At 48.7% G+C, this 27,570-nt stretch overlaps 1 protein-coding gene across 1 annotated transcript in view; it reads right to left on the reverse strand.

The window, feature by feature from the left end:
- The window catches only part of IGLON5 (IgLON family member 5), a gene marked incomplete at its 5' end in the record, with an annotated part of 129,993 nt that extends 104,875 nt beyond the window's left edge, over positions 1–25,118 (reverse strand). Inside the window, 2 exon segments of the mRNA XM_083754059.1 lie at positions 24,726–24,965; positions 24,968–25,118. Of these exon segments, the coding sequence (XP_083610185.1) occupies positions 24,726–24,965; positions 24,968–25,118 (391 nt within the window).
- Positions 25,119–27,570: the final 2,452 nt, after the last annotated feature.

Raw genomic sequence — 27,570 nt, forward strand, 5'->3', positions numbered from 1 at the left:
GGGAGAAGGCACCTGCAGGTCCCAAAACATCTCTGCATCTAAGCTACAGACCCTCCTCCCAAGCCACTCACCTGGTATGGTGGCTTAGCGTTAGGGCAAATGTGGGTAACCCTTGGCCCTCCAGATGTTGCTGAACTACAGCACCCATCAGCCCCAGCAAGCCTGGCCGACGCCTGGGGATGCTGGGAGTTGTAGTTCAGCAAAGATATGGTGGGCCAAAGGTTCCTTTCACCTGCCTGTGTGTCCTGCTTTGAAGAGGGCAGCCCTCTATCTGAAGGAGCCAAGCACATCAGAAACTAAGGGGAGTTTTGCTTTCTCCACCTCTTCTAAGTTAAAGAAAACTACATCATGTGCAAAGACACCCCCCAAAAAAAACCCCACCACCACCACCCCCAGAGCCACCACCGCTGCCAATTTCTCTGCTGCTTTTGTTTATTTGTATTGCTTACTGCAGAGAGGGAATGCGCCCAGCTGCTGATGTTTATCCTGATTATGTCTCCATTCCTCCAACGCATAAAATATTCCTCCGCCACAAGATTCTGGTGTGATATAAATAGGCAGATTTTTCTCTCTCACTCGCCTTTCCTCTTTCTGCAAACAAACATACCTAAATGCAAACTCTCGCAAGAGCCCTGACACTCGCACAAAGTTTGATGGCCCGGTTTTGGCAGGCGCTTCTTGTTATCTAGGGCTGATTGGCTGCTTCTTTTATCAGCGTGGCACTCGGAGCAGGAGGTGAGTCTCTCCAAGGAGACATAAAAAGGCTGACAGAGGAGGCAGCAGCCCTTCCAGGAAAACTCCTAACATGGATGCAACCCTGCCGCTTCCGTCTCCAGCCTACAGGCAAGGCGATGCCTGTTTGAAAATTCTGCAGACTGGCAGGGAAAGACGACGATGAGGGGCTGGGTCAGCCTCACTAGCATAGCAAGGGTCTTTTAGATGTGCATTTCTAGCATTGGCATGGATGTGAGGGAGACTGGGATTAGCATTGGGAGGGAAATTATCTTGGATTTAGGTATGTTTGCAAACCTCCTATCTTTCAAAGGAGATCTGGGTGTGCCCTCAGTTCACAGGAAAAAAGGCATGCACCCTGCACCAGAACCCTCTGTGATGCACACATGTTCAGGTGACCCTCCAAGCATGCCTATTTTCCAGGGACAGTCCCAGATTTACAGAAGCCATTCCAGTTTCTGATTCGATCCCGGAATGTCATGGCTTCCCCCAAAGAATTCTGGGAACTGTTGCTTGTTAAGGGTGGTGAGAGCTGTTAGGAGGCCTTCACAGAACTCCAATTCCCAAGTGGGCTAACAATCAATTCCTTTTCCTAGAGAACTCTGGGAAATTGTAGTTCTATGACGGGAATAGGGGTCTCTACAAACTACAGTTCCCAAGTATCCCTATTTTCCAGGGACAGTCCCGGATTTACAGAGGCCATTCCAGTTTCTGATCTGATCTCGGGATGTCCTGCTTTTCCTTAGGATGTTCCTATTTTCATCAGAGAAATGTTGGAGGGTATGGAGTTATGCGACCCCTGAGCCAAGGAGATAAGTAACTATACAATCTTTAGAAGACATCTGAAGGCAGCCCTGTATGCGAAGGGTTTTTAAAAAAGTATTTACTGTTTCATTATGTTTTTATATATGTTGGAAGCCACCCAGAGTGGCTGGGGGAACCCAGTCAGATGGATGGGTTATAAATTATTATTATTATTATTATTATTATTATTATTATTATTATTATTATTGAAGTCCCTATGTTCATTGGAGAAATGTTGGAGGGTATGCAGGTTCCAAATCAACCACTGCTGATTTTCATTTGAAAGTTGACTAATCTCTCTGTGTGTCACACAGAGTTAATATTCACAAGAAATAGTCGATACACAGGTGGTCTTGAATATTTTTAGGGTTCAGGAAGAGTTGATGGGATGACCTTTGGAATTTAAAATTGTATATTCTCCACCATATGGCCAGTCTACACTCAGATGGGGTACACTGTTTCTGGGACCGCACTGTTTCTGACTAAAGGTAGTTTGCATGCTTGAATGTTCTCCTTACATCAATATCTCCCATCACTGTGAAAATGGCTGCAGCATGAGAGTGTTCAATCATGCAGTTTTCAACATTCAGCCAATATATAGTGCAGGCCCAGAAACCCATTAAAACGTGATTTTTCCGAATGTATAGACAGACTCTCAGTTTGAGTGATGCGTCAAAGTAGCCCAGTTTCTGTGCCCGGGAAAGCAGAATTCCGCAACCTGTGTGAATTTTTCAAATGAAACTGGTTCGCTTTGCATTGCATAATTTAGCCTGTTTGCTGTAAGAAAAGCAAAGAGCATTGCCAAGTGCTTCAATCTTGACCCCGCTGTGAATCTCAGCTTTTACTTTTTAAACAGTCACACTTTGAACGCTTGAGGCTTAAAGTCTCCTGGAAGGAACCCTGATTCTGGCTGCCGGGGTTTTGTCAGGCATCACCTACACACTTTCAAGCACACCTGTGCAGCTGGGTGTGTGGGTGTCTGCAGATACCATATCCCAGGGGCATGAGGGCTTCCACTTGAGTAAGAGCACATTACCTGCTCTCCTCCCACTGTGCTTGCCTCGTGCCCTCCCCAAATCTGCTCTGAAGGGATCTCCAGAAAAGGCTGGGACTCTTCCCTGTCTGAAACCCTGGAGAGAGCCCTTGTCACCCTTGTCACTGAGTTAGAGGGACCAATAGTCTGACTCATTATAAGGCAGCTTTCTATGTTCTCCTTGGCCAGCTGGACCAACTGCAGAGAGATATACAAGAGGGAAAAGGATAGGGTCATCCATCAAACTGGGGAGGGGCACCAATGAAAGAGGCCACAAGGGGCCCCTGCAAACTCAGAGCCAACCCTGGTTGGTGGGGGCCCAGAGGGCACAGCCTATCACCCTCCTCTTTGCACATTTAGCAAACACCTGGAGTCATGAGCAGCGCTTCTGCCTTCCAGGGATGCTGAGCTGTTATGACTGATCTTCTCTTTTCAGGCAGGCAGACAGGCTTCCAAGGAATTCCCTGTACTGCAGCTTGGAAGGCGCCGGACAAAGGCTTTGGAGGCTTAGCACGGCTCCTTTTGTCCTGCGCTGTTCTTGGCCAGGTAAACCCTCAACCGCCCCGTCAGCTTGTTTCCCCATCTGGCTCTCCGCTTCATTTACAGTCTGCAAGACACCCTTCAAGGATCCTTCCTGGACGACCTTTCCTCTGATCTCCTCGCGGCTGTCGCTGGCAACCTAACCTGTCACTTCCTCCCCGTCCCTTTGCAGAAATGATGATGACATCGGTTCCCTTCCCTGAGCTGCCAGATCGCGAGAGCGGTGGTTCTCTTGTCCTTCAGAAAAGGGTGTCCAGCCGCTGCTTCTCGGATTTGTCTGGGCTGTGGGTGTTTCCCCCGCCCCCGGGGGAAGGTGGAGGGGATGAGGTTTAGCAGCAGCGTCTAAGCCTCGGCTCCCCCGGTATAAGACAACAGGTACAAATCATAGCCTGCCACTGCAACCTTCCCTTTTGACAAAGCAGACGCCGCATCGCTCTGCTGAATGCTAGCCCTGCTCAGTCTTTATAACACATCCGATCAAGGCAGATGACTCTCACGCCCATTCCCAGCGCTGCCCTGCCTTAAATCTGGGTCCTTGACAGCTCTCTGGAGCTTCCATCAAGCACCACAGAGGGCGAGAGCATTGCTAGGTATAGGCATAGCGTGGGCAGCCAGGGGGAAGGTATCCCTGAGTGCATGATTGGGCAGGCGCAAAACCAGGGACTCACCCTTCCTGCCACCAGGGATCTCTGGACCCCACAGTCCAGCCTTGCCTTGCCATCACGACCCTGCCACCCTCACCTGGCCAGCCTAGGAAGGATGCACCTGCCAAGGGCCATGTTGGCTGGCCGGGCTCCCCCCTGCATGAGTGGGCAGGCAGGTGGTGCAGCACAGCCCTGTGAACCCGGCGATGGTGAGGGCTGGGCTGGCGCAGCAGGTATTGTTCACCCTCTTTGCCCTGCCCCTAGTCCTGCCTGGTGCAAGTATACATGCAAGCAGACCCCGGGCACTAGCAAAGGATGCAGTGCCACTGATCGGGTGACCTGCCTGGCTGTTTGGGGCTTAGAGGCTTCTTAGGGTGGGAATAAGGAAACTGGTGGTCCTCTAGATTCTCACTGTTGGGCTCCAACTCCCATCAGCCCTAGTCACTATGGCCAGTGGGCAAGGATGATGAGAATTGCAGTCCATCAGGGTCTTCTTCTAAAGCCACCCAAGTTGGTGGCCATTACTATTTCCTGTGGAAGGGAGTTCCATAGTTTAACTATGTGCTGCATTATCTCGGGCCCAGAACGGCTGGGCCTCACAAGACTCAGGGTCAGCCACTGTGCAATAATGACTATGGCTAAACCTGCATGTATTCTGTAGCCCAGGGGCAGTGGCTGACCTTGGGGCCTCAAATTTCAGCAGCACCCTTTGTGATGCTAAAGTCTGGCATCCCCTCGCCTCTCATGCCATATTCTAAATAATAGTTTTGGCGTCCCTTGTGGCGCCCCTGAGCTCAATGCAACTGAACCAGTTGCACTCTACTAAATCTGGACAACAATTCCCATCATCCCTGACAATTGGCCAAGCTGGCTGGGGCTGATGGAGTTCAACAGGTTGGAGATAGTCCATGTTGACTATCCTTGGGGCAACCATGGAATTCAAGGGCAGACATTAGGCTTTGGGATCCTTCATGTTTCAGCTCTTTTTTAAAAAAGCATTCTGGTTTCCAGATGTTAAGAAAATGCATACCCCGCAACATTTTGGGAGGCTAATTCAGAGCACCCCCTGACCCCGTGACCCAGTCACTTGCCTGCTTGCCCCCTCCTTGCCACTGCCCCCTTCCTTGCCCACCCACTCACCGCTACAACCCTTTCGCTCACTCCATCCCCTTCTCCTACCTTTGTCTGCTGTCTTCCAAGTCCTGCTCTGCAGCCTTGGGAAATGCCTAGCAGGAGGTTGGCCCAGCCTGCACAGGGTCTGGAGACGCAGACCAGACCAGCTTTCTCTTCCTCCTCCTGCATGTAGATGTACTTCCAGAAGTGCCATGGCGAAAGGAAGGAGAGGAGTGGTGACGCATGGGGTCAACGTACGTTTTTCTTCCATTATTTGTTCCTGTGCTCTGGTGTGAGCCAACTGACTTGCACTGCAGCACAGAACCAAAAAACACCCATATTTAGGTCCCATGCTCTGTCGCGGCCAGAGCTCAGGAGCTAAAATGGGACGTCCAGGATTGGGCTTAGAAGCCAGGGTTGCTTCTGTCAATCCAGGACGTCCCAGTAAAATTGGAACACTTGTATGAGCTATATCTCATGAAATCTTGGAAACCTTAGCCTGGGCAGAGCTAGATTTCCTGTCGAGGGGTCAAGGTTTCAAGGCCTTCCCGTGACCAGTGCAAGCAGAATAAAGTATGCATAATGAACAAAGCGCATGCAAAAAATGTTTAATTTGAATGATTCTCATGAATCTAACTTATTTTGTGCATGGCACTGTTTAGTGAGGAGCACGCACAAACCTGGGTAGGCTCAAAGCTGTGCTCTTGACAGGTTTGCACCTTCAGGAAGCTCTCTGCTTCGATGTGACCCAAGAAGTAAGATTCTAGATCTCATAGTCATTGAGAAAAATCTCGGTGGACTTCCCCACCTTCCCTCCCACTTTCATGCATGCACAGAAAGCCTTGTCACTCGGCTTGTTTGCATGGGTTATTTCAGATCACAGAAACTGGGCTACCCAGTTACAGAATCTGGGTTTTGATTTTTGACACGGAGCACACGTGGGGAGGGAGGCCTTTCGGTGTGACCTTTATTGTCTCCTTGCAATTCATATGCAGATCCAGCTTGTTCCTTGTCACAGGGAGGCCCCCTGAGGCGTCTATCTGGGAAAGTGAATGAGCTTCTGCTACAGGGCGGGCTGGAGGAGGCCCAAATGTTTCCTGTAGATGTTTCTGCACCCTTGTCTGACTTGTCATGTTCTTTGAAGGTTTCCTGCTACACAGTACAGCTGCGAACTGTTTCAAGGATACAATAGCACCTTGCTACGCTTCCCTGACAGGTTTAAGAGCAGTTTATACATTCGGCAGGATCCATGCGGCATAGCTGCTCCCGGACGGTGCCACGTCACGCTCCGTCTAGGGGGGGTTGTTGTCAGGTTTCCATTTGTTTGCTTGGCATTATTTGCATGCCCCCTCACCCCCCATGAGGAATGAAGCATCTGCCTGATGCAGGGGGTGGGAAACAGACTGTTTAGGAGAAAAATTATGTGCAGGTCATTTTCTCTGACCTGCTAATTTTCTGCACGCAGTACTTTCCCCCTCTCTCTTTCATACAGGAGCACCAAAACACACACGCAGCAACACTTCACTGGCTGAAGCAGCCCAACCCAGAAAACCTTTACCACTTGAGTCTGCAGAACTGATAACCCAAGAGCCTCAAGCCACCAGTTTAGCATTTGTACTGGCAACGGGGGCTGGTAAAGAAATGACTATGTCCTGGAAATGCTGCTTTCACGCTTTCTGTGACATTGGCAGGGGTGGTTAGGATGAGGGGTAGCCAACTGGCAGCCCGCAGGCAGCATCCGGCCCATGGTTTTCTTTGGCTCCTGTGACCCTGCAGAAAGCCTTCTGGATAGAGGGCAGGAGGATGCAGGGGCAGAAATGCCTCTGCTTCCTCTTCCAGCTGGCTCCAACGAGGGCAGAAGGACTGCACCTCAGTGGTAGAACATCTGCTTTGCATGCAGAAGGTCCCTGGAGGTCCCTGGCGTCTCCAGGCAGGGCTGGAAGGAAGTCCTGTCTACAATCCCAGAGAGCCGCTGCCGTCAGTTTGCACAATACTGAGCAAGGATGGACTAACCTCACATGGTATTAAGCAGCTTCCTCTGTCTTAGTGCTGTGCTGAAAAGGTCTCCCTTGGATGTTCTTGACCTTAACTATTCTCCATTGGTTAATGAGAAAAGAAATGCATTCGGAAATTATCAACTGGGAGAGAAAATTTCTGTGAAATGCTCATGGGTTCAACTTTTCTGTTGTGCTCACTGGGGGGCATCTTTGAGTGTCCTTTCTGTCACTCTACAAATCATCTCTCCAGTGGCCTGCGCTCTGCAGCCTTCCTGGGTGCCCACCCTTCAATTATAGGAGTGCATGGATATCTCCCCCAATGGACCTTTTTCAGATCAGGAAGCTCAGGCAGTCAGGGAGGCTGCAGAATGGTGGATATATGTTGTCTAGAAAGAAAGAAAACATGCACATCGCCCTTGGCATCCTCACCATGCTGAGGTTAAGCTCCACACCCACTGAAATTGTACAAAATTTCCCGAGAATGAGGCAGAAAACTGGAAGCTTCTTTTGCAGAGTAAGAAAGTGTTTGAGCAACCGCAGAACAGATTTCAGGACAGACTGCGTCTTCCAAACACAACATCTTCCAAACACTACATCTTCCTATACCCAAAGTGGAAGGGAAGACAGTACAGTCAGAAGATGTGGTGATGGCCACCAGCTTAGACAGCTTTGAAAGAGGAGGTGCTAAAATGGGTATTTGTCATTATTGCTATGTGGAACCTCCAGGTGCCACCAGGTGCTAGTTGCTGAAGAGCAACTTTGAGCAAGGACTATTGCCTTCATGAGCTGCTCTTACATTCATGGAATCAAGGCTATCAATGACTACTAGCCATGATGACTATGCTCCACCTCCATTGTCAGAATCTTGCCACTGGCTTCTGGTTGGCCACTGCCAGAACAGAGTGCTGGATTAGATGGGCCATTGGCCTGATGGAGCAGGCTCATCTTATGTGAGTTTCCTGGAGACATTTGTTTGGCTACTGTGGGAAGCAGGATGCTTGATTAGGTAGACCCATGTTTCCCAAGCTTGGGTCTGCAGCTGCTTTTGGACTACAATTCCCACCATCCCTGACAACTGGTTCTGCTAGCTGGGGATGATGGGAGTTGTAGTCCAAAGAAAGCTGGAGACCCAAGTTTGGGAAACACTAAGGTAGACCTTTGGTCTGACCCATAAGGACATAGGAAGCTGCTTTATACAGAATACTGCCCCATCTGACTCAATATTGCCTCCACTTATTGGTAGCTGCTCTCTGTGAATTTTGGCAGGGGTCTCTCCCAGCCCTACCTGGAGATGCTGGGGGGTTGAGCTTTGGACCTTCTGAGTACAAAGCAGATGCTCTACCACTTGCTGGATGGTAGGGGCTCCACCATCCAGGAAGATGCTTCTGCTCATGGAAAAGGCAACTCAAAGTACTCCTACCCTCACTAGAGCCAGCCGGTGCCAACAGCAGTAGATCCATAGTTCTTTTCCACCTGGACTGTCTCCTCTCCCACCATGGGGCCATTGGACACCAATTGCCCTGCAGGGAACAACATGTTTATGTTCTGTTTTCATTTTAAGTGTGTGGTTCTTGGTGTATCCATTTGACGTCCATAAATGCTGCAAGCTGCATTAGAGGCCTGCAGTTGAAAAGCAGGATGTGAAACTGCTAAATAAATAGCCGCAAATAATCAACCACAAACCTACCCCTAAGAAGCTTAGTGGCACAGATGGGGAGCATGTAGACTACAGCTCCCATCTTCCCTTGGGCATGCTGGCTGGGGATAATGGGATTTTGAGTCCAACAACATCTCAGATTTAAACAGTTGGCAGCGTTGGCACAGTTGGCAGTGTGGGCAGCCACTATAGGTGCCGATGGAAACACAGGTGTAGAACAGTGTTTTTCAACCTTTTTTGGGCAAAGGCACACTTGTTTCATGAAAAAAATCACGAGGCACACCACCATTAGAAAATGTTAAAAAAATTAACTCTGTGCCTATATTGACTATATATAAAGTAATTCTCTTGAATAGGAATCAAATAAACACAAAGAAAGTATTTTACAATTACTTTATTATGAAATAGTAAGTAAACAGAAATATGAAAAATTATAAAATACTTTATTTTTAAATCTTTTGAATTTTTCAATTTTTCCCACGGCACACCAGGCAACATCTCGCGGCACACTAGTGTGCCGCGGAACAGTGGTTGAAAAACACTGGTGTAGAAGACCAATGTGGCAATCACTGCCTGGTGATCTACAGCCATTCAAATTTGACATATGCCATAGTTGCTGACTACAGTAACCCTTATGCCAACAGCAAACTGATAGTACCAGCCAGGATTGGGAAAATATTCTAAACTCATGCAAGAACAGCAGGAAACGGGAGGGTGTTTGTGGTTGCTGACTTTCAGCTATCTGGTCCCGAGGTCAACAAGGATGCCCAAACAGGAACTTCATCAGATTTGGTAGCACAGGGAATTCATTGAAAACTCTGCCTTCAGCACGTTCACCCTGCTGGTCCCAATTCCAAACTCTGCTGTTTCAGCAGAAAGTGTTATTGGAATCTGTTTGGTCACTTGAGGTGGTATACAATGCTAGTGCTACTCCAAGCAGTCCTACTAAAGTCAATGGACATGACTAACTCAGATCCATTAATTTCAATGAGTCTACTCAGAGTAGAAGGTAATTTGAAACGACCCATCAGTGGAAACCAAGGACTGGCCTAGACAGACCTTTGATTTGATTCAGCAAGGCGGCTCTTAACATTGGAACAAATGCATATTAATCATGGTTCAATTAAAAGACACACACAAAGAAATTCGTTGTTCAGCATCGTCAACATGTCCCTGAACACAGAGCAGTTTGGGGAAGTAATGGAATTTTACTGGGAGCTAAGGTGAAAGTTTCTTGGAAATCCAGAACACAGCTTTTGTAACGGCCTCACAACCAAATCATTTCTGCCGTAACTATAACAACACCAGCAAGAATGCTGTGGCCGGGATCCAGATATGTACTTCAGGCATGCCCAAGGGCTTGGGTACATCCAGTGGGATTTTTTTCTCTCCTTTGAAAAGCAGTCCCCACTCCCCGTCAGTACCATTTCACAAATTGATTTGGGATTCCCTTGCCATGTGGCAAGTCTCCAAATCTCTCTTGGGTGTGCCAAACTAGTTGTGCAAGTTCTTTGGAATCTTTGGGGCTGCTCTCCATTAGTGCTGATAATCGAGAATCAACATCAGCATTGCAAATGATGTCCAGGCCAGTGCCCACCCACTTGCATTATTAATAAAGGACGCTCCCAACAATAATAGGAAAGGCAGCCTCTGATTTCAATCAATGCCTTCAGTGATAACTGAGAGCTGTTTTACCAAAGCTGTGTACACAGTACACATTTAAAGCACACGCACACATTGAAAAAGAATAATGGGAACAATAGTTTAATGGTGGAATGGTGGACCTGTGAGAGCTGAACTACAGTTCCCAGGATTCTTTTTTTGGGGGGGTGCTTTAAATGTGCTTTAAACAATATACACAGCCTGAGTCTGAACTGTTAAAGCCCTCTCTCTCTCTCTGTTAAGGAAATCTTAAATCAATTAACTGTGAGTTTTAGTTGATTGATCAGCTGATTAAATCTGCATACATTTGCATATGAATACAACACTGGGGGAGGGGCACTCTTTCTTTGTTTTTAGATTATGCATGCATGCACCATCATCTCAGAAAAGACACTCCCTCCTGTGTCCCTCCTGAAGTTAGGAGGTAGACCTCACTAAGAATGAACAATCCAACCATGGATTTAAGAATTGCCCTGCTTGATCATCCTAAATGACTCTTGAGGTCTAGAATCCTCTTTCCACAGTGGCCAATTAGATGCCATCTGGGAGACCCCTCATCAGGGTATGAAGTCTCCTAGGACATAGTAATCAGTTGCATGCTGCCTCTGATTCTGTGCCCAGTCGCTGTGATTAGTAGTTATTGATAGCCTTAGTTACAATGAAGGTGCCTGATTCCCATTTTAAAATACCTAAGTTAGTGGAATTGAGTACTTATATTTACTTTTCAATAAAAATAAAAATAAAATAAAATGCCCCCCTTTAATTTGGGGTTCCTTTTTAATTGATCAGAAGGCTTTTAAAAATCCAACTGATTAATCAATGCTGTGCATATATACTTGGAAATAACTCCTACTGCAGCGACAGATAGGTAGCCGTGTTGGTCTGCCATAGTCAAAACAATAATGAGATAAGAATCCAAGGTCTTGTTCAGACCAGGTCTCTCCATGGTTTTAAGTTTGGTAAAAGGTAAAGGTAAAGGTACCCCTGCCCGTACGGGCCAGTCTTGACAGATTCTGGGGTTGTGCGCCCATCTCACTTTAAGAGGCCAGGGGCCAGCGCTGTCCGGAGACACTTCCGGGTCACGTGGCCAGCGTGACATCGCTGCCAGAGCCGCACACGGAAACGCCGTTTACCTTCCCGCCAGTAAGCGGTCCCTATTTATCTACTTGCACCCGGAGGTGCTTTCGAACTGCTAGGTTGGCAGGCGCTGGGACCGAGCAGCGGGAGCGCACCCCGCCGCAGGGATTCGAACCGCCGACCTTTCGATCGGCAAGTCCTAGGCGCTGAGGCTTTAACCCACAGCGCCACCTGCGTCTGCCTTTTAAGTTTGGTAATAAGTTACAATTCAGCAGCTTCTCTTTCCAGTCTATATAGAGAGCTGAAGGACACTGTTGGCATTTGATGGCATACACAATGTTAGACGATGAGCAATTAAATAGTCCTGAGATGGTATGTGTGATGTTGTTGGGGCCAGTAATGGTGTTGTCCGGGTGTAATGTTTTTCCTTCAGCTCTCTATATTGGACAAACAGGCCAAACCTTACGCCAAAGAATAAACGGACATAAATCTGACATCAGGAATCAGACAGAGAAACCAGTAGGAGAACACTTCAATCTCCCAGGACATTCTATACAAGATCTCAAAGTAGCTGTTTTACTACAAAGGAATTTCAGAAATAGACTGGAAAGAGAAGCTGCTGAATTGCAACTTATTACCAAAATTAAAACCATGGAGAGATCTGGTCTGAACAAAGACATTGGATTCTTTTCTCATTATACATGACAAAGCCATTTTTCACCTTCTCAACCCTTGCTTTTTCCTGTAAGACCTATTGTAGTCGTTAAGAGTTGTCAACAGGCTCATCACAGCTATCTGCCAATCACCCATTCCCACCACCCTTCTGAGTAATACCCCTCCCCACCTTCTCACTATATAGAAGGGTCTGGTAACTTCTGTTTTAGTGTATCTGAAGAAGTGTGCATGCACACGAAAGCTCATACCAAGAACTAACTTAGTTGGTCTTTTAGGTGCTACTGGAAGGATTTTTTTTTGTTTTGTTCCTACTGCAGCGGTGGGGGACGTGAGTCCCTCCAAAAGTTACTAGACTCCAACTCTCATCAGCCACAGTCAACATAGCCAATAGGTAGGGATGAGGCCCAGAAACATCTAGAGACCCACAGGTTCCCCAGTCATGCCCTACTGTGAGGGTAGCCGATGGGTCTCAAACCCTCAGTGAGTTCGGGATTTCCCCTGCATGCGAAGACAGGCTCTGGTGGACTGAGCGGATGAGACTAATAGTGGGTCCAGTGGTCAAGCAGGCAGTTACTGCATGTGCTATAGAGCAGCGGTTCTCAACCAGTGGGTCCCCAGATGTTGTTGGACTACAACTCCCATCACCCCTAGCTAGCAAGGCCAGAGTTCAGGGATGATGGGAGTTGTAGTCCAACAACATCTGGGGACCCACAGGTTGAGAACCGCTGCTATAGAGGGAAGTTAGGGACAGGTGGGGCTTGTCAACCTGGGAAGGTAGCCCATCTAGGAGAAGGGAAACTGGTGTTAAGCCTCTGCTGCCTTGCAGCTATAGTCATTTGTGAGAAAGCCTTTGGGAAGAAATCCAGAGGAAAAATCTGCACCGCTGCCTTGTGGGACATCTTCAGGAGAAGAGAAGACTAAGGAGTAAACCCTACACAAATCTGGAGTGGACTCCCTAAGACGGTTGGATGTCCCATTTTACTCCTCCTTCTGGCAATTTCTGCAGCCAAGCTGGTGCCAAACATATTGCTCTGCTTTCCTTTGGACCCCATCGGTGAGGTCAAGAGGGTCTTGTCATCTGGGCAAGACAGGACCAGCACACACACTGCCCAGGCTTGTACCCCGGTGAGGTCACTTCAGTGCTGCCAACGCAGCAAACAAGGCAGGAGGCAGCAGTTATGAGTTACCAGCCTCTGCAGCCACGGCAGGTGCTGTGATTCTCCAGCAGCTTGACTTCACCCCCGGAGGCACACTCTATTGCCTCTTGAGTCAGATGGATGTCAACGACAAGCTAGTAAGGAGAAATTCCTCCCTGGTTAAGGACAAATTCCTGCTATGCTTCCACAGTTGGAGGCAGTAATGTTTCTGAATACCAGTTGCTAGAAAACACGGGGGGCGGGCGGGCAATGCTCTTGTGCTTAAGGGTTGCCCTCAGTCATGTGTCTGGCCAATGTGCAAACAGGATGCTGAACTAGATAAGCCATTAGTCTGATCCAGCACAACATCTTTTTATGTTCTTAGGTTCTCAATTGCGCTCAATTGCTCGATTACCGGGTTCGCGTCTCCGCTCCTCCGCTCCTCCTCCTCCACATGCAACTGCTGGGTGACCTTGGGCCAGTCATACTTCTTTGAAGTCTCTCAGCCCCACTCACCTCACAGAGTGTTTGTTGTGGGGGAGGAAGGGAAAGGAGAATGTGAGCCGCTTTGAAACTCCTTAAAGGGAGTGAAAGGCGGGATATCAAGTCCAAACTCTTCTTCTTCTTCTTCTTCAACCTAAATACTGAAGCCCTGCAGGATGGATGGATAGCCACACATAGATTTTTGTGCATGCAACTATCATGTGCAGGGGGGAACGCACAAAACTGACTGGAGAAATTTGGGTTTTTCTGAGACTCCTTGCTGTCATTTCTAAGACCGCAAGTTGTCTTAAAAAATGAAACAAAAAACCCCAAAAAACTTCCAAGTTGTGCTTGAAAAAGTGTGGTCAATACCTGCCAGAGAGGTGGCTGAAAATGGTTTGTCAGTGGCCATTGAAGGGAAGTAGAATTCCTGAATAGCAAACTGTCCTTCCCTGTAATGAGTCAAACCAGAATAAATGATGAAACATTTTAAGTAAAGACCACAAAATTAATTATGCAATAGAAGAGATATCAGGCAACATTGCTCAATTTGCATAATTTAGACAAGCCCCAGAATTCAGTTTCTCTTTGTGCAAAGTTTGTATACCTGGGTGCAGGGCTATATTTTATTTTATGAACAGGGCAGGTTTAATTTGTAAAAATTTATTTTGGAGCACTCACAACCCTTGTTAGGGCTCTGTAGTTCTGGGGAGAGAGAAGTTCTCTTTCTCCTCCAATGTCTTTTCCCCCAAGGAACTGAGAAATGAGAGCCTTAGCTGACTTTTTACATCAGTTAGCGGTCTAGGATCCCTCTCTCAGAATTAAGTCCTACTACTTGGCAGATTTTGAGGCAAACGTCACACAAAGGATGACGAATTTTGGCATTCGTGCAGCCAGAATTAGACTGAAATTTGCAGAAGTAAATCCGATTAATTGCAAGGAGGAACATTTGTTCCACTCGATGATCCAAATTGCGCCGACGGACGTATAAACCTGTCTGCTGCTTTTTATCCCAGCCATGAGTTTGTCTCCCTGCCTACCTGTTTCTTTTTTTAACTGTTTCTTTGCAGCAGGATATTGCGGTGGCCCAAAGCCAGCTATCGTAATACAGAAATAAAAGAAAATAAGTACTTTACACAAGTCTACAGATTTAAACAAGGAAAACTTTCAAGATTCTGTTCCAAGAAATACAGAATGTATTAGGAAAAGGCAAAGATGTAGATCATTGGGGCTTCTGCTCAGAGTTCTCACACACTGAAATCACCAGTGGCTGGTGATTCTCTGGCAGGAAGTACCTATAGGTAAAGGTAAAGGGACCCCTGACCATTAGGTCCAGTCATGGCCGACTCTGGGGTTGCAGCGCTCATCTCGCTTTATTGGCTGAGGGAGTCGGTGTACAGCTTCTGGGTCATGTGGCCAGCAGGACTAAGGCGCTTCTGGCGAACCAGAGCAGCACACAGAAACGCGTTTACCTTCCCGCCGGAGTGGTACCTATTTATCTACTTGCACTTTGACATGCTTTCAAACTTCTAGGTTGGCAGGAGCAGGGACTGAGCAACAGGAGCTCAGGCCATCGTGGGGATTCGAACCACCGACTTTCTGATCGGCAAGCCCTAGGCTCTGTGGTTTAACCCACAGCGCCACCTGCGTCCCAGGAAGTACCTATAGCCACAGCAAATAACTGGTAGGAGGGCTGACACCCACACTAGACATTTAAAGCACTTTTATACCACTTTGAACAGTCACCACTTTCCCCCAAAGACTCCTGGGACCATAGATGCCAACTCCCTGGGACCCTAGGTGCCTGAGCACCCACAAAAATTCCCCATGAAGAGGCTGGGCACCCACAAATTTTGGTACCAGGGCCATTCATGCTGCATGGCACCGATGACCCCGGGCACCCATGGTCACAGGGCCAAGCTGGCACTCCTGCCTGGGACCTGCAGTTTGTTAAGGGAGCTGGGGAGTCACTGCTCTGTAAGGGCTCCCCTAACAGCCCTTAGCACCCTTAATACACACAACAATTCCCAGGATTCTTTGTGGGAAGCCATGACTCTCTAAAGTGGCCTGATGCTGCTTTAAAGGTACAGTGTAGCCAACATTGTATAAGCCAGGAGCGGAAAACTCTTTTCCACCCAAGGGCTACATTTCTTATTGGGCAGCTTTCTGAAGGCTGGCTAATAGGTGACAGTCCATGCATGCAAACGTCAGAGGTTTCTCTCTCCATTCATGCAATAGGTGTTATTACCGTTTGATACCTTTCAGCCAAGCAAAGTATTATTATTATTATTATTATTATTATTATTATTATTATTATGCCCTTCATCAAAGAATCACAGGCTGGTTCACAAGTACAGTGGTACCTCGGGTTACAAACACTTCCGGTTACAGACTCCGCTAACTCAGAAGTAGTACCTCAGGTTGAGAACTTTACCTCAGGATGAGAACAGAAATCGTGCTGCGGCGGCGCGGCGGCAGAAAGAGGCCCCATTAGCTAAAGTGATACCTCAGGTTAAGAAGGGTTTCAGGTTAAGAACGGACCTCCAGAACGAATTAAGTTTGTAACCAGAGGTACCGCTGTACTGGAAGAAGAGGCAGGGCTAGCCTGGAGAATGTCCCAAGTGCCCAGAAAAAAAGCCTGAAAGAATTTGGTCCCTGAACCTGAGATCACCACCCATGATGTACTAAGACCGCAACTGTTCGCTGATGATCAGCTCCTGGCACAAGCTTCGGACATCACCAGAGCCTGTGGCTAGCCAATCAGCAAACAACACCTTTGCCTGGTGCTGACTAAGGCTGACACATGCAGCAGAATGAGACGGTGGAATCCCAAGGTAAGGAGCAGCGAGTGGACTGCACCACTTCAATCCAAAGGTTGAGGCTCCAGTTTTGAATCCTTCTGCAAGGGAGAGGGAAGGAACAAACTCTCCGTAACTCAAGATCTTGACCCACTCCCCCTTGAGCTAGTTTGCAGGATATTTTATTTTATTTCGCAAAGGGAAATATTTTAAAAATTGTGACACACACACACACACACACACCCTTCATAATTCTAGAAGTCAGGCACATACAATGAAGCTGAATGTTAGAATATGCAGGATGGACCAAGGAATGCATTTCTTCAAGTAGAGCAAAGAGAAACTATGGAACTCACTGCTGCAATAGCCACCAACCGAGCATCACAGAATCATAGAATCATAGAGTTGGAAGGGATCCCAAGGATCATCCCTGCTGCAGTGCAGGAATCTCGACTAAAGCATGGTAGATGGCATAAAAACCTCCAAGGAAGGAGAGTCCACAACCTACCAAGAGGGACCATTCCCTGAATGGCTTTTAGAAGAAGAAGAAGAAGAAAAGTTTGGATTTGATATCCCACCTTTCACTCCCTTTAAGGAGTCTCAAAGCGGCTCACATTCTCCTTTCCCTTCCTCCCCCACAATAAACACTCTGTGAAGTGAGTGAGGCTGAGAGACTTCAGAGAAGTGTGACTAGCCCAAGGTCACCCAGCAGCTGCCTGTGGAGGAGCGGAGACGCCCCCAGATTACGAGTCTGTCGCTCTTAACCACTACACCACACTGGCTCTCTAGATAGCAAGATAGCAAGATCAGGCTATCAATGGCTACTAGCTATATTCTCCCTTCACTGTTGGAGGCAACGGCCAATTGCTGGCCAGCTCCTGCTTGTGGGCTCCCCATTGGCCACTATGAGATCAAGGTGCTGGACCAGATGGGCCTTTGGTCTGGGACCCAGTAAGGTTCTTTCTGATGGATGCCATGATAGCATATGCACTCAGATAAATCATGTCAACCTCACATCTAGGCACAGGTTTTCCAGGTGCCTTTTCCACCAAAGCTAACTCAGAGAAATCACAACTGACTATTCTGCCACTGACAAAGTTGAGAGTGCCAACCATATTGAACCTATAGCAAAGCCAATGTTGTTGCATCACCGCCATGTACTCAACACTCAGGATCAAAGCAATCTTCAGAGTCTGACCACTCAGTACGTACAGTATGGTTTAGTGCCACTGTTGTGGAAACTCTGCAAGTAGCTGGCAGCCCGTGCCATCAAAACCGACAGGTACAAATTGGACATTAACAGATTTAGACTGGAAATCAGAAGGCAGTTAATATTAAGAGGTGTAAAATTATGGGGCAGTCTCCCCGGAATGGCGATTTGAGCGAAAAGACCCTTGTGAACATAGGGAAGCTGGATAAATTTAGAGGGGATCAACTGGTGATTACTTTTCTCAAGCTTCATGGGAGTCGCAAAGGTTTTGTTTAGGCCCAGCTTCTCCTTTGCATGCAGAAGGCTGGCTCCGCCATTAGGCAGTATGAGGCATCCGCCTCAGGCGGTTTGATCTTGAATGTCATGAAAGGGCAGCAAATTGTTAGTTACTGGATTTCTCTTGCCAGAGCGCTGGAGAGATGCTTACTTTCTGCCTCAGGTGCCAAAATAACCCAGCTGGCCTTGGATAGCATGCACCTTGACTTGGGGCAGGGATGCATTTGCAACGAGGCAGCGCATGGTCTTGGGCCAGGCGGCTGAGATGCAGCAAACAAAATGCCACTCTGGATAGATCTGTAGATGTGGGGAAGTGCTGTGGCTCCATAGCAGAGCACATGCTTTGCTTGCAGAAGCTCCCAGGCTCAATCCTCAGCATCTCTGTGCGGCACTGGAAGAGGCTCATGGAGAAACCATGGAGAGCTGCTGCCAGCTAGTGCTGACAGCACTGAGCTATATGGATCAATGGTCTGACTCAGTGCTCCCCCCCCCCCAAGAAAAATAGGTCCCTCAACTCACCACAAAGTTGTTACAATAAGTCACCAGGTGACTCTGAGCATCCTGAACAGATGCCAGTTTGCCAGCAACTGTGTTCACCACCCATGGAAGTGCTTAAAACTATGGCAAGCTGTCTTCCTAGCTGGTTTTAGGGATCACCCCTGGTTCTGGTGCAAGTCAGATAAATGTGCTTCCATCTCCTCCTTCTCTTAGATTCGGGCAGATGGTTAGGGCAGCTCAGAAGGGCCCTCAAGCAAACGCACGCATGTGCAATGGTAGAAGCCTGTCTGGAAAGCTTAAAGCCTGTGTTCCTCTGCTTTTGCCTTTCCTTGGTCACCGAAGGTAGATCTACCAGGTATGTTTAGCCTGAGTAAGAGAAGACTGAGGAGTAGCACAGTAGCATCCTTCCAACAAGGCTGGTTTGCTACTGCACTCCCAAGGCAGGCAAGAAAAGACCAAACTGGCTTAAGTTGCAGGAGGGCAGATAGCAGCTGAACATTAGCAGAAACTTATTGATGGTACATCATTTGTTTGATAAAGGAACCAATTACCTAGGGCAGTGGATGAGCTCTCCCTCACTGGAAGTCTTCAGGCCGAAGCTGGGCAGCCATCTGTTTAGGGTGGTCTAGCTCTGGATTCATAAGAACACAAGAAGAACCTGCTGGATCAAGCCCATGGCCCATCTAGTCCAGCATCCTGTTCCAACCAGATGCCTGTGGGAAACCTATGATCAGGACCTGAACACAAGAACGTTCTCCCCTCCTGTGGCTTCCAGCAACTAGTATCCAGAAGCATTATTTCTTCCATGAATTTGTCCAGTCCTCTTTTAAAGCCACCCAGTTCCCTTTACTGAGCAACTCTATGATTCTGGCATCTATTAGCATGTTCAGCGACTGCACACACACCATACATTTAAAGCATGTGACTTGCCCAAGAATCCCAGGAACCATAGTTTGTTCCAGGTGCTGGGAATTGTAGCTGTGTGAGAAGGTACAGTTCCCAGAAATCTTTGCAGGAAGCCATGTGAATGTACGGTGTGTGATAGTGTGTGTCTCCATGCCAAGTGCTGGGGACAAGCCAGAATTGTGTTGTGGTTAGAGCGTAAGACTAGGGCCTGGGAGACCAGAGTTCAAATCCCCACTCCACCATGATGCTCACTTGCTGACCTTGGGTGAGTCAGTCTTTCAGCCTAACTTACCTTACAGAGTTCCAAAAGGCATTTGACTGGCTGGTGTGGGAAACAGGATGCTAGGCTAGATGGAGCTTTGGTCTTGCCCGGGGGTGTGCACAGATATGCTTTTTCTTACTTCCTGAACTTTTGGAGAAGATGCAAACCTGACCTTTTCGACAAATTCACGGAGCGTTGGGCTACTGACAGACTATTAGCCACAGCAGCTGAATGGAACCTTCAGGTCCAGTGATAGCCTACCTCTGAGTACCAGGTAGCTTTCATGTCTTGCTCATTAGCTTTTAGACAAGTCAGACTAATGGACCATTTAGGCCAGTATTGTGCACACTCACTGACAGCAGATTTTCTGGGTTTCCCCAGCACAGCTTGAAGATGCTCCGGGGATTGAGCCAGGGAACCTCTATACTCAAAGCAAAGGCACTGAGTCACAGCCACTCCAACCCCACAAAAAAAAAAAAATAGATTTGTTCACCGGCGTTCCTGTTGCTCCTATCGATCCTTTGCAATGGCAAAGGATATTGAGAAGCTGGAATGTGTGCAGTGGAGGGCAACCAAGATGATCAAGGGTCTGGAAACCAAGCTTCATGAGGAGCGGTTGAGGGAGTTGGGTATGTTTGGCCAGGAAAAAAGGAGACTGACAAGATATAAGATAGCCATCTTCAAGTATCTCAAGAGCTGTCACATGGCGGAGGGAGCATGCTTGTTTTCTCCTGCTCTGGAGGCTGAGCCTGAACCAATGGCTTCAAGTTGCAAGAAAGAAGATTCTGATTAAACATCAAGAACTTTCGGACATTAAGAGCTTTTCGACAGTGGATGTGGTGGACTCTCCTTCTGTGAAGGATGCTTCAGCTGAGATTCCTGCATTGCAAGGGTTGGACTAGATGGCCCTCGGGGTCCCTTCCAACTCTACAGATCTATGAGTCTATAAAATCACAGCGTAAAGCCAGTAGGCACAAGGTCAGTAACAGCCAGTGCAAATAGCACAAACTCAGACAACCTCATCCTGACACTCCCAGCCATACTAATGCCTGCAACAGAAAAACCTCTGCAGCCTTCCACGCCACTGCCAATACTTCTGAACATAGTAATCCCAATCATATCAGCTGGGAGTAGATGTCAATCATGCATGCAAATAAGCAGGAATTTCAAGGAGTTGTACTTTCTGTGTCCTGAGCCTGACGTTACATGCCGCAGATTAATGTTCGAAGTGGGAAAATCAGACATGCTCCCTGCGCGGGGACAACTGAACCATTTCCCACCATTGGCAGCAGGGCGGGTGGGGGGTGTTGGCAGGGGGGGGGCCACAAGCCACTGCACCCTAAAGCCAATCAGGCTGATTTACACTTTCACTTCCCAGTCTGATACACAGATTGGGGTGGAGTTACTCTTTGGCTTTTGCACTTCTGCATTTTGTGAGACAGTTCTCATTTAAAATAAAGCCCCTCACATTAGATGCATATTTTAGTTCCAAATCGGGGGGGGGGGATGCTTATTTTAGAATGAAACCTATACAGAAACGTGTAGACATACATCTTTTTAGAATGGAAAGTGTGCAAAATATGTATTTTACATTTGAAGGTGTACAAAAATGCCTTTTCCTGCAGGTTTTTTTTTTAAAAAAACAAACAAACACACACACACGTTATTGCAGAATGATGTTGAAACTGGGTAGAAAAGATTTAGATTCTGGCATGGATCAGGAATTCAGTGATAGGGCCACACTTTGCTTGCATGAGATGCTTGCAGTTCAGCCCGATATTTTCAGTTATAGGAACTCATAGGAACACAGGTCCCATGCCACAACTATCTATTTGCCCATCTAGTCCAATATTGTCCACTCTGACCAGCAGCAGCCCTCTAGGATCTTGGGTAGACGTGGGCTTTCACAATGTCAGTTACCTGAAATATTGAATAATTTTACCCCATCCAAGCATCTGTTCTACGATTAAGCTATGGTCTCTCTCCCTAAATTGTAAAGCATGGGTAGGCAAACTAAGGCCCGGGGGCCAGATCAGGCCCAATCGCCTTCTAAATCTGGGCCACAGACGGTCTGGGAATCAGTACATTTTTACATAAGTAGAATGTGTCCTTTTATTTGAAATGCATCTTTGGGTCATTTGTGGGGCCTGCCTGGTGTTTTTACATGAGTAGAATGTGTGCTTTTATTTAAAACGAATCTCTGAGTTATTTGTGGGGCATAGGAATTCGTTCATATTTTTTTCCCAAAATATAGTTTGGCCCCCCACAAGGTCTGAGGGACAGTGGACTGGCCCCCTGCTGAAAAAGTTTGCTGACCCCTATTGTAAAGGTACAGTAGATGGATTTGGGGAAGAGGGTAACAGCTCCTGGAACCTCAAGTGCCCTCTGCAGTCACAGCAAGTAGTCCTGTTGGGCTGGGTGGGCCAGCTAAACTGCCTTCCATCATCCTGCCCCCATCACATATATCCCAATCGCACCAGCCATGCTGGCAAAAACCCCAGATACCCACTTGAATTTACATCAAAACTCTGAGCTTCATCAGGCTCTGCCAATGAAACTGCTCATTCTGGTGATGCCACCACTGTGTGGCACCAACCAACAGTGGCTGGCTGGCAATGAATGTCACCCCAGCAGCCAGTGAGAACATTGGCCTCAAAATAGGCCAGAATCAGAGCACCTGCTGTCCACAGACCTGACCCATGGCTTGAGCATGGGCACTAGAAAGAAAGAAAGAAAGAAAGAAAGAAAGAAAGAAAGAAAGAAAGAAAGAGAGTGTGTTGCACTGATGGAAAAGGCCTTTCCATAAAAGGCTGATCCAACTATTCAGAGCCCACAGAAAGGTAGCCGGGTTAGTTTGCTGTAGCAAAAATAACAGAAGAGGCCTTCAGCACCAGAATATGAACAAACTCCTTATTGGATACATAGGCAGTGGTCCACAGAAGGTCATGCAGCTACAGACTTGATGGTCTCTAAGGTGGTATGGGATTGGTCTGGGTTGTTCATGCTGACCAGAGGTCTTCCAATTCCATCAACTGAACAATACCCACACCAGAACCTCATTGCCAACAAGGGGATGCAGATGTCACAATCACCCAAATGACCCTTGTGATTTGATTTGATTTTACTACCATTAATACTAGTGTTTCCTGTCACACCAACCTCTGCAAACTGGGAGAGGGTGGGTGAGGAAGTTCTTCTCCTTCCCTCCCCACCTTCCTCTTTCTTCCTCATAAGGTATGAAGGCTCAGGACTACTCAGTTAAATTGTTTGGCAGTACATTCAGGAGAGATGAGAGAGAAGTAACATATAATTAATTTATGGCATTCACGACCACAGGATATGATGATGATGTCCGCTAGCTTTAGATGGATTAGGCAAATTCATGAAAGATAGATCTGTTGATGGCGGAGACCCAGGACAGCCTCCCAGTATAGAATGTGGACCTCCTCTTTCAGGAATTGTGCCTCTCTCTCTGCATGCCAGGTGCAGGGGGAATCTGGGAGATGGCTGTCCTGTCACGACTGGAAACAGAACATTGGAATAGGTAGACCTTTGGGCAGACCCACCAGGGTTCTCACATTCCCATTTCAAATGATAAAGCCATCCACAGAGTTCCAAAGCACTAGCCTGGCATTAGCCTGACCTGCAGTGCCACAGCTCCAAGCAACCACACTTACAACTCCTCACCTAACCACCCCACGGTCAGTGCCAGCAACCGCACCATAATGCCAATGTTGGCATCTGCGCGGAGATCAGGACCATTGGTCAAGCTGTGGCAATGATGCCTGTCCACCTCACCACCACCACCCAGTGACAAGATTAGGTCTACTCACAAGGCCAGGATTGGTGGCATCAAATTCTCACCAGGTGATGGAGCGATGGGCTTTGGAAGGGCGGCAAAGGGAGACAGCAGGCCAAGGATGAGAGCCAAGCATCAAAACCCAAGCAGACAGATCCTCTGCATGTTTACTTGGAAAGGAGTCCCCCTGAGTTCAATGGGACCCATTCCCAAGTAAGTGCTGTACATAATGTTGCAGGCTCACTGTCCCAAAGTGAGCACCATGGCATGGTGTCTCTGTGTGCATCTCTTACCTTCTACAGCGTCCATCCCAACATCTATCCTTTGGGTTTATCTATGCCTCTATAAATATTCTGGTCATCATCAGCACCACCATCACCTATCATCACCTCTCTTCCTTTCCCCAATCCCATCTATCTCCTTCCCTCCCTCCCTCCCTCCCTCTCTCACACACGCATTACACAAGTCCCCTTTTTGCTCTTTGTTTATTCCCCCACAAATGTATCCATCTGGTGATTAGCATCCATACAAGCCGTTCATTCATAGACCAGGGTGTCTCCATCCTTCTCCATCTCTCTCCTGTATGGTCATCTCTCCAACATATTAGGAACACACAAATCCCCTCCTGTTTCTCTCCAGATCTGCGCCCTGCGCCCAGGAACCCCTCTCTTCCCTCCACCCGCCAGAACCCTTTGCAGATCTTTAGGCGGCTTGCTCCCTCTCTGCCAACAACTACCCCGTGGCAAACAAGTCGTGCAAAGAGGCAAGCGGCGCACTTAATTAACGACCGGCATCTCCGACGTTAGCTATCCGTGGCAGGAAATGTACAGTAAGCATTCAGATACGCAGACCGAGCGGTCCGGCGGAGAGAGTGAGCCGGATGTTGGAAAGGAGGTGCCAAAATTGTGCATTCACAAAGCACGCATGCAGTTGTTGTGACACCTCATTGGGAGTGGGGGGGGGGGAGGCGAGAGAGAGCTGGGTTTCCGTGGCATGCATTTGCGACCAAGAACGACGTATCCCTAAGGGGCCGCGCGGATATTTGCAACGCGGTTGGGGGTGGGGAACCCCACGCTTATACTTGGGACAACTCCAAGGTACCTCGGCGAAATGTAGCCCCCCCCCTCCCAAAAAAAGACCCCAATCGTGCGCACAGCCACGCACATCTGTGGCGCTCGGTTGGTCTGCAGACCCAGGGACAGAGCACCGCGCAACTGTGCTACAGAGATGCTCCCAGCGCATCGGTGCAACTGCGCTACCCCTGTGGCACGCCACACAGCCGTGTCTCCCCGTGGCGCGCACACAGGTACGCATTGGGTATTCCGTCCGCGCACTCCTGCTCTCCCAGCCCAGCCCCCCGCGAACCACCACCAGCACCACGCAAACCCCGCCACCGCCACCCCGCGCAGCCGGAATGCAGCACCTTGATAGAGGAACAGCATCCCCATCCTGTAGAGGAGCGTGACCAGGAGTGCGCAGTGCATGTCTCTGGATGGTCCTGGGTGCCGGCTGGGGGGCGATGCTGCAGCAGCTGCCGGAGGAGGAGGAGGAGGAGGCGGCAGAGGAGGAGGAGAGCGAGACACAGGCAGCGATGGAGGGAGATACAGGCTGGCTCTCGCATTCAACCCACCGCCAGCCTTGCTGCATCTCATGAGAGGGGGGGTGTATTGTGGAGGGAAGAGAGGAGGGAGGAGGAGGGGAGAGAGAGGGAGCTACTGAAGGGGGTGAGAATTCTGACAGACAGCTGGGCAGAGATGAGGGACGCGCCCGGCAGGGCCAATCCGGAGTCCGGGTGGCTGGGAAAGGGGCCGGGCATGCAAATGAGGAGGGAGGGGGACCGCCAATGGGAGGGAGGGAGATGAGGCTGGTGGGACGGGCCGAGGAAGGGAGGGCTGATTTATGAGGGGCTCTTTGTTACTGCAGCAATGCTGGGGATGAGGAGAGTGGGGAGGAAAGAGAGCAACCCCCCCCCCCACGCACACACAGCCAGGGAAACCCAGAGAGATCCCGGCTAGGCTGTTAAGCCCCTCTTCCCGCCCTCACCCAGCCCCCTTCCTCCGGCTTTCCCCATAGAAGAGCATCTTCTGTGGGTACCTCCTGGGGATGGAACGGAGGAGGGAGTTAACTCTTGCAGCCCATGTCTCAGCTCGCTCTCTCTCTCTCTCTCTCTCTCTCTCTCTCTCTCTCTCTCTCTCGACTGTCTCTCGTCTAACCCCCTTTCCAAGCGCGACGACCTCTTGGCCCTGCAGGCTTCCCCTTCCTGAGTCCCTGCAGTCCTGGATCACCTTCAGCTATGTTAGCCAACCCCATAGATCCAAGATGTTTTTCTCAGCTTTTTGCACCTTACCTAGACTCTCTGCTAGAAAGGCAGTGAGATGTAGTGGTTAGAGCACTGGACGGGGTTACCTGGGCAATATTGGCCCATGTCCCCCTTTCTTTCTTTCCTTCCGACCCTCCTCGGATGCCCTTTCACACCTCTGCCTCCTTAAGGCTTGCACAGCTGTTTGTTGCAGCAGCCCTGGCTACAGTGGTACCTCGGGTTAAGAACTTAATTCGTTCTGGAGGTCCGTTCTTAACCTGAAACTGGTCTTAACCTGAGGCACCGTTTTAGCTAAGTGCTGCCGCTGCGCCACCACTGCGTGATTTCTGTTCTCATCCTGAAGCAAAGTTCTTAACCTGAAGTACTATTTCTGGGTTAGCGGAGTCTGTAACCTGAAGCGTATGTAACCTGAAGCGTCCGTAACCCAAGGTACCACTGTACAAGCTCCCCAGGTGAATAGTGCCTCTGGGGCAGGCCAGGGGGTGCTTCCCAGCAGGGCCATCTTAAGCATATCTGGGACCATGGTGCAAAGATCCCTTCTGTGCCCCCCCCTTTCCAGAGTTGTCTACCTTTTCCCAAGCATCTGCGGGGATTGCTCTCCTCCCATGGAGGCTTGGGAGGGAAACTGCATGCCCACCAGCCATATAGTTGGCGGGGCACAGCTGGCAGGTGTGCAGGGAAAGGGGAGGCCGCCAGCAAAGCCGCACAGCTCCCCCACTCGCTGGGGCACCCCTGAGAGGCAGGCGCCCTGATGCAACGTGCCACTAAGCCCAATGGGAAAGACGGTTCTGCTTCCCAGGCCCCTGTGGGGCAGTGTGAGGAGACACCTCTCTTTGGGTTGGAGGGGGGCGCTCAAAGACCAGGGGCAGCAGCTGTGGCTGCCCAGAGGACTCCCAAGGAGAGGGGAGAAGAGAGGAGGCTGAGGGAACACTCCACAAGGGAGGGTGTTCAAAAAATGGTGCGAAGGTGCTGGCTCTGCAGGCAAGGGGTAACATAACTAGGCTCCTGAGTCCCACAGGGGTGACACAGAAAGAATGTAGTTGGTTAAGGGAGTCATGGACTCAAAAAGGTTGAAAATCTTTGGCTTAGAGTAAGGGCTGCTTACCTTTAGCCCCCTAGGTGTCTTTTGATGACAGCTGCCTTCAGCCCTGCCCATACGAACATAGGACTCAGATACATTAGTCAAGAAAGAGTGTTTTGAATGCATTATAAACATGCAACACCAGATGGCACCAGAGAGCAAAAAAAATTCTAAGCGATTTCCCATAGTGTTTTCCCCCCCTTTTGTTTAATTTAACGTTTTAATTTCTGACTTTTTTATAGCGTGGTTTTTCCCCCTGTGTGTAGATCCACCCGTAAATTTTTTTGCATGACATGAAGAAAGTGGATCAAAATAAGTTTTCCTTCCCATCTCAGAATTCTAGAACTTGCAGGCATCCAATGAAGCTGAATGTTGGAAGTTTCAGGGAAGACAAAAGAAGACACCTCTTCGTTCAGCATATTGTTAAACTATGGAACTCGATTTTGCAGGAGGCAAAAAAGAGGATTGGACAAATTCATGGATGATAAGGCTTTCAGTGGCCACGAGCCAGGATTACCAGCCACAATGCTTCTGAACACCAATAGCTGGAAACTGCAGAAGAAGAGAGGTCTTTTGCCCTCAGGTCTTGTTTGAAGGCTCCCCACAGGCTTCTGGCTGGCCAGTGTGAGAACAGGGTGCTGGACTAGATGAGACCTTGGCCTGATCCAGCAGACTCTTCTTGTGTTCTTATTGGCCATGCTGCCTGGGGTTCATGGGAACTATAGTCCAGGAATGTCTGGAGAGCCACAAGATTCCTATCCCGCAGTCTTAGAGGAAGATTGTGGCAGAAATGTGGAGAGGAAATAAACACAGGGTACATTCACACCACCCCTTTAGAGCACAGTGAAGTTATTTCCAGTGCATTCC

The sequence above is a fragment of the Podarcis gaigeae genome (assembly GCF_964106915.1).
Source record: "Podarcis gaigeae genome assembly, chromosome: 8".
Taxonomy (NCBI): domain Eukaryota; kingdom Metazoa; phylum Chordata; class Lepidosauria; order Squamata; family Lacertidae; genus Podarcis; species Podarcis gaigeae.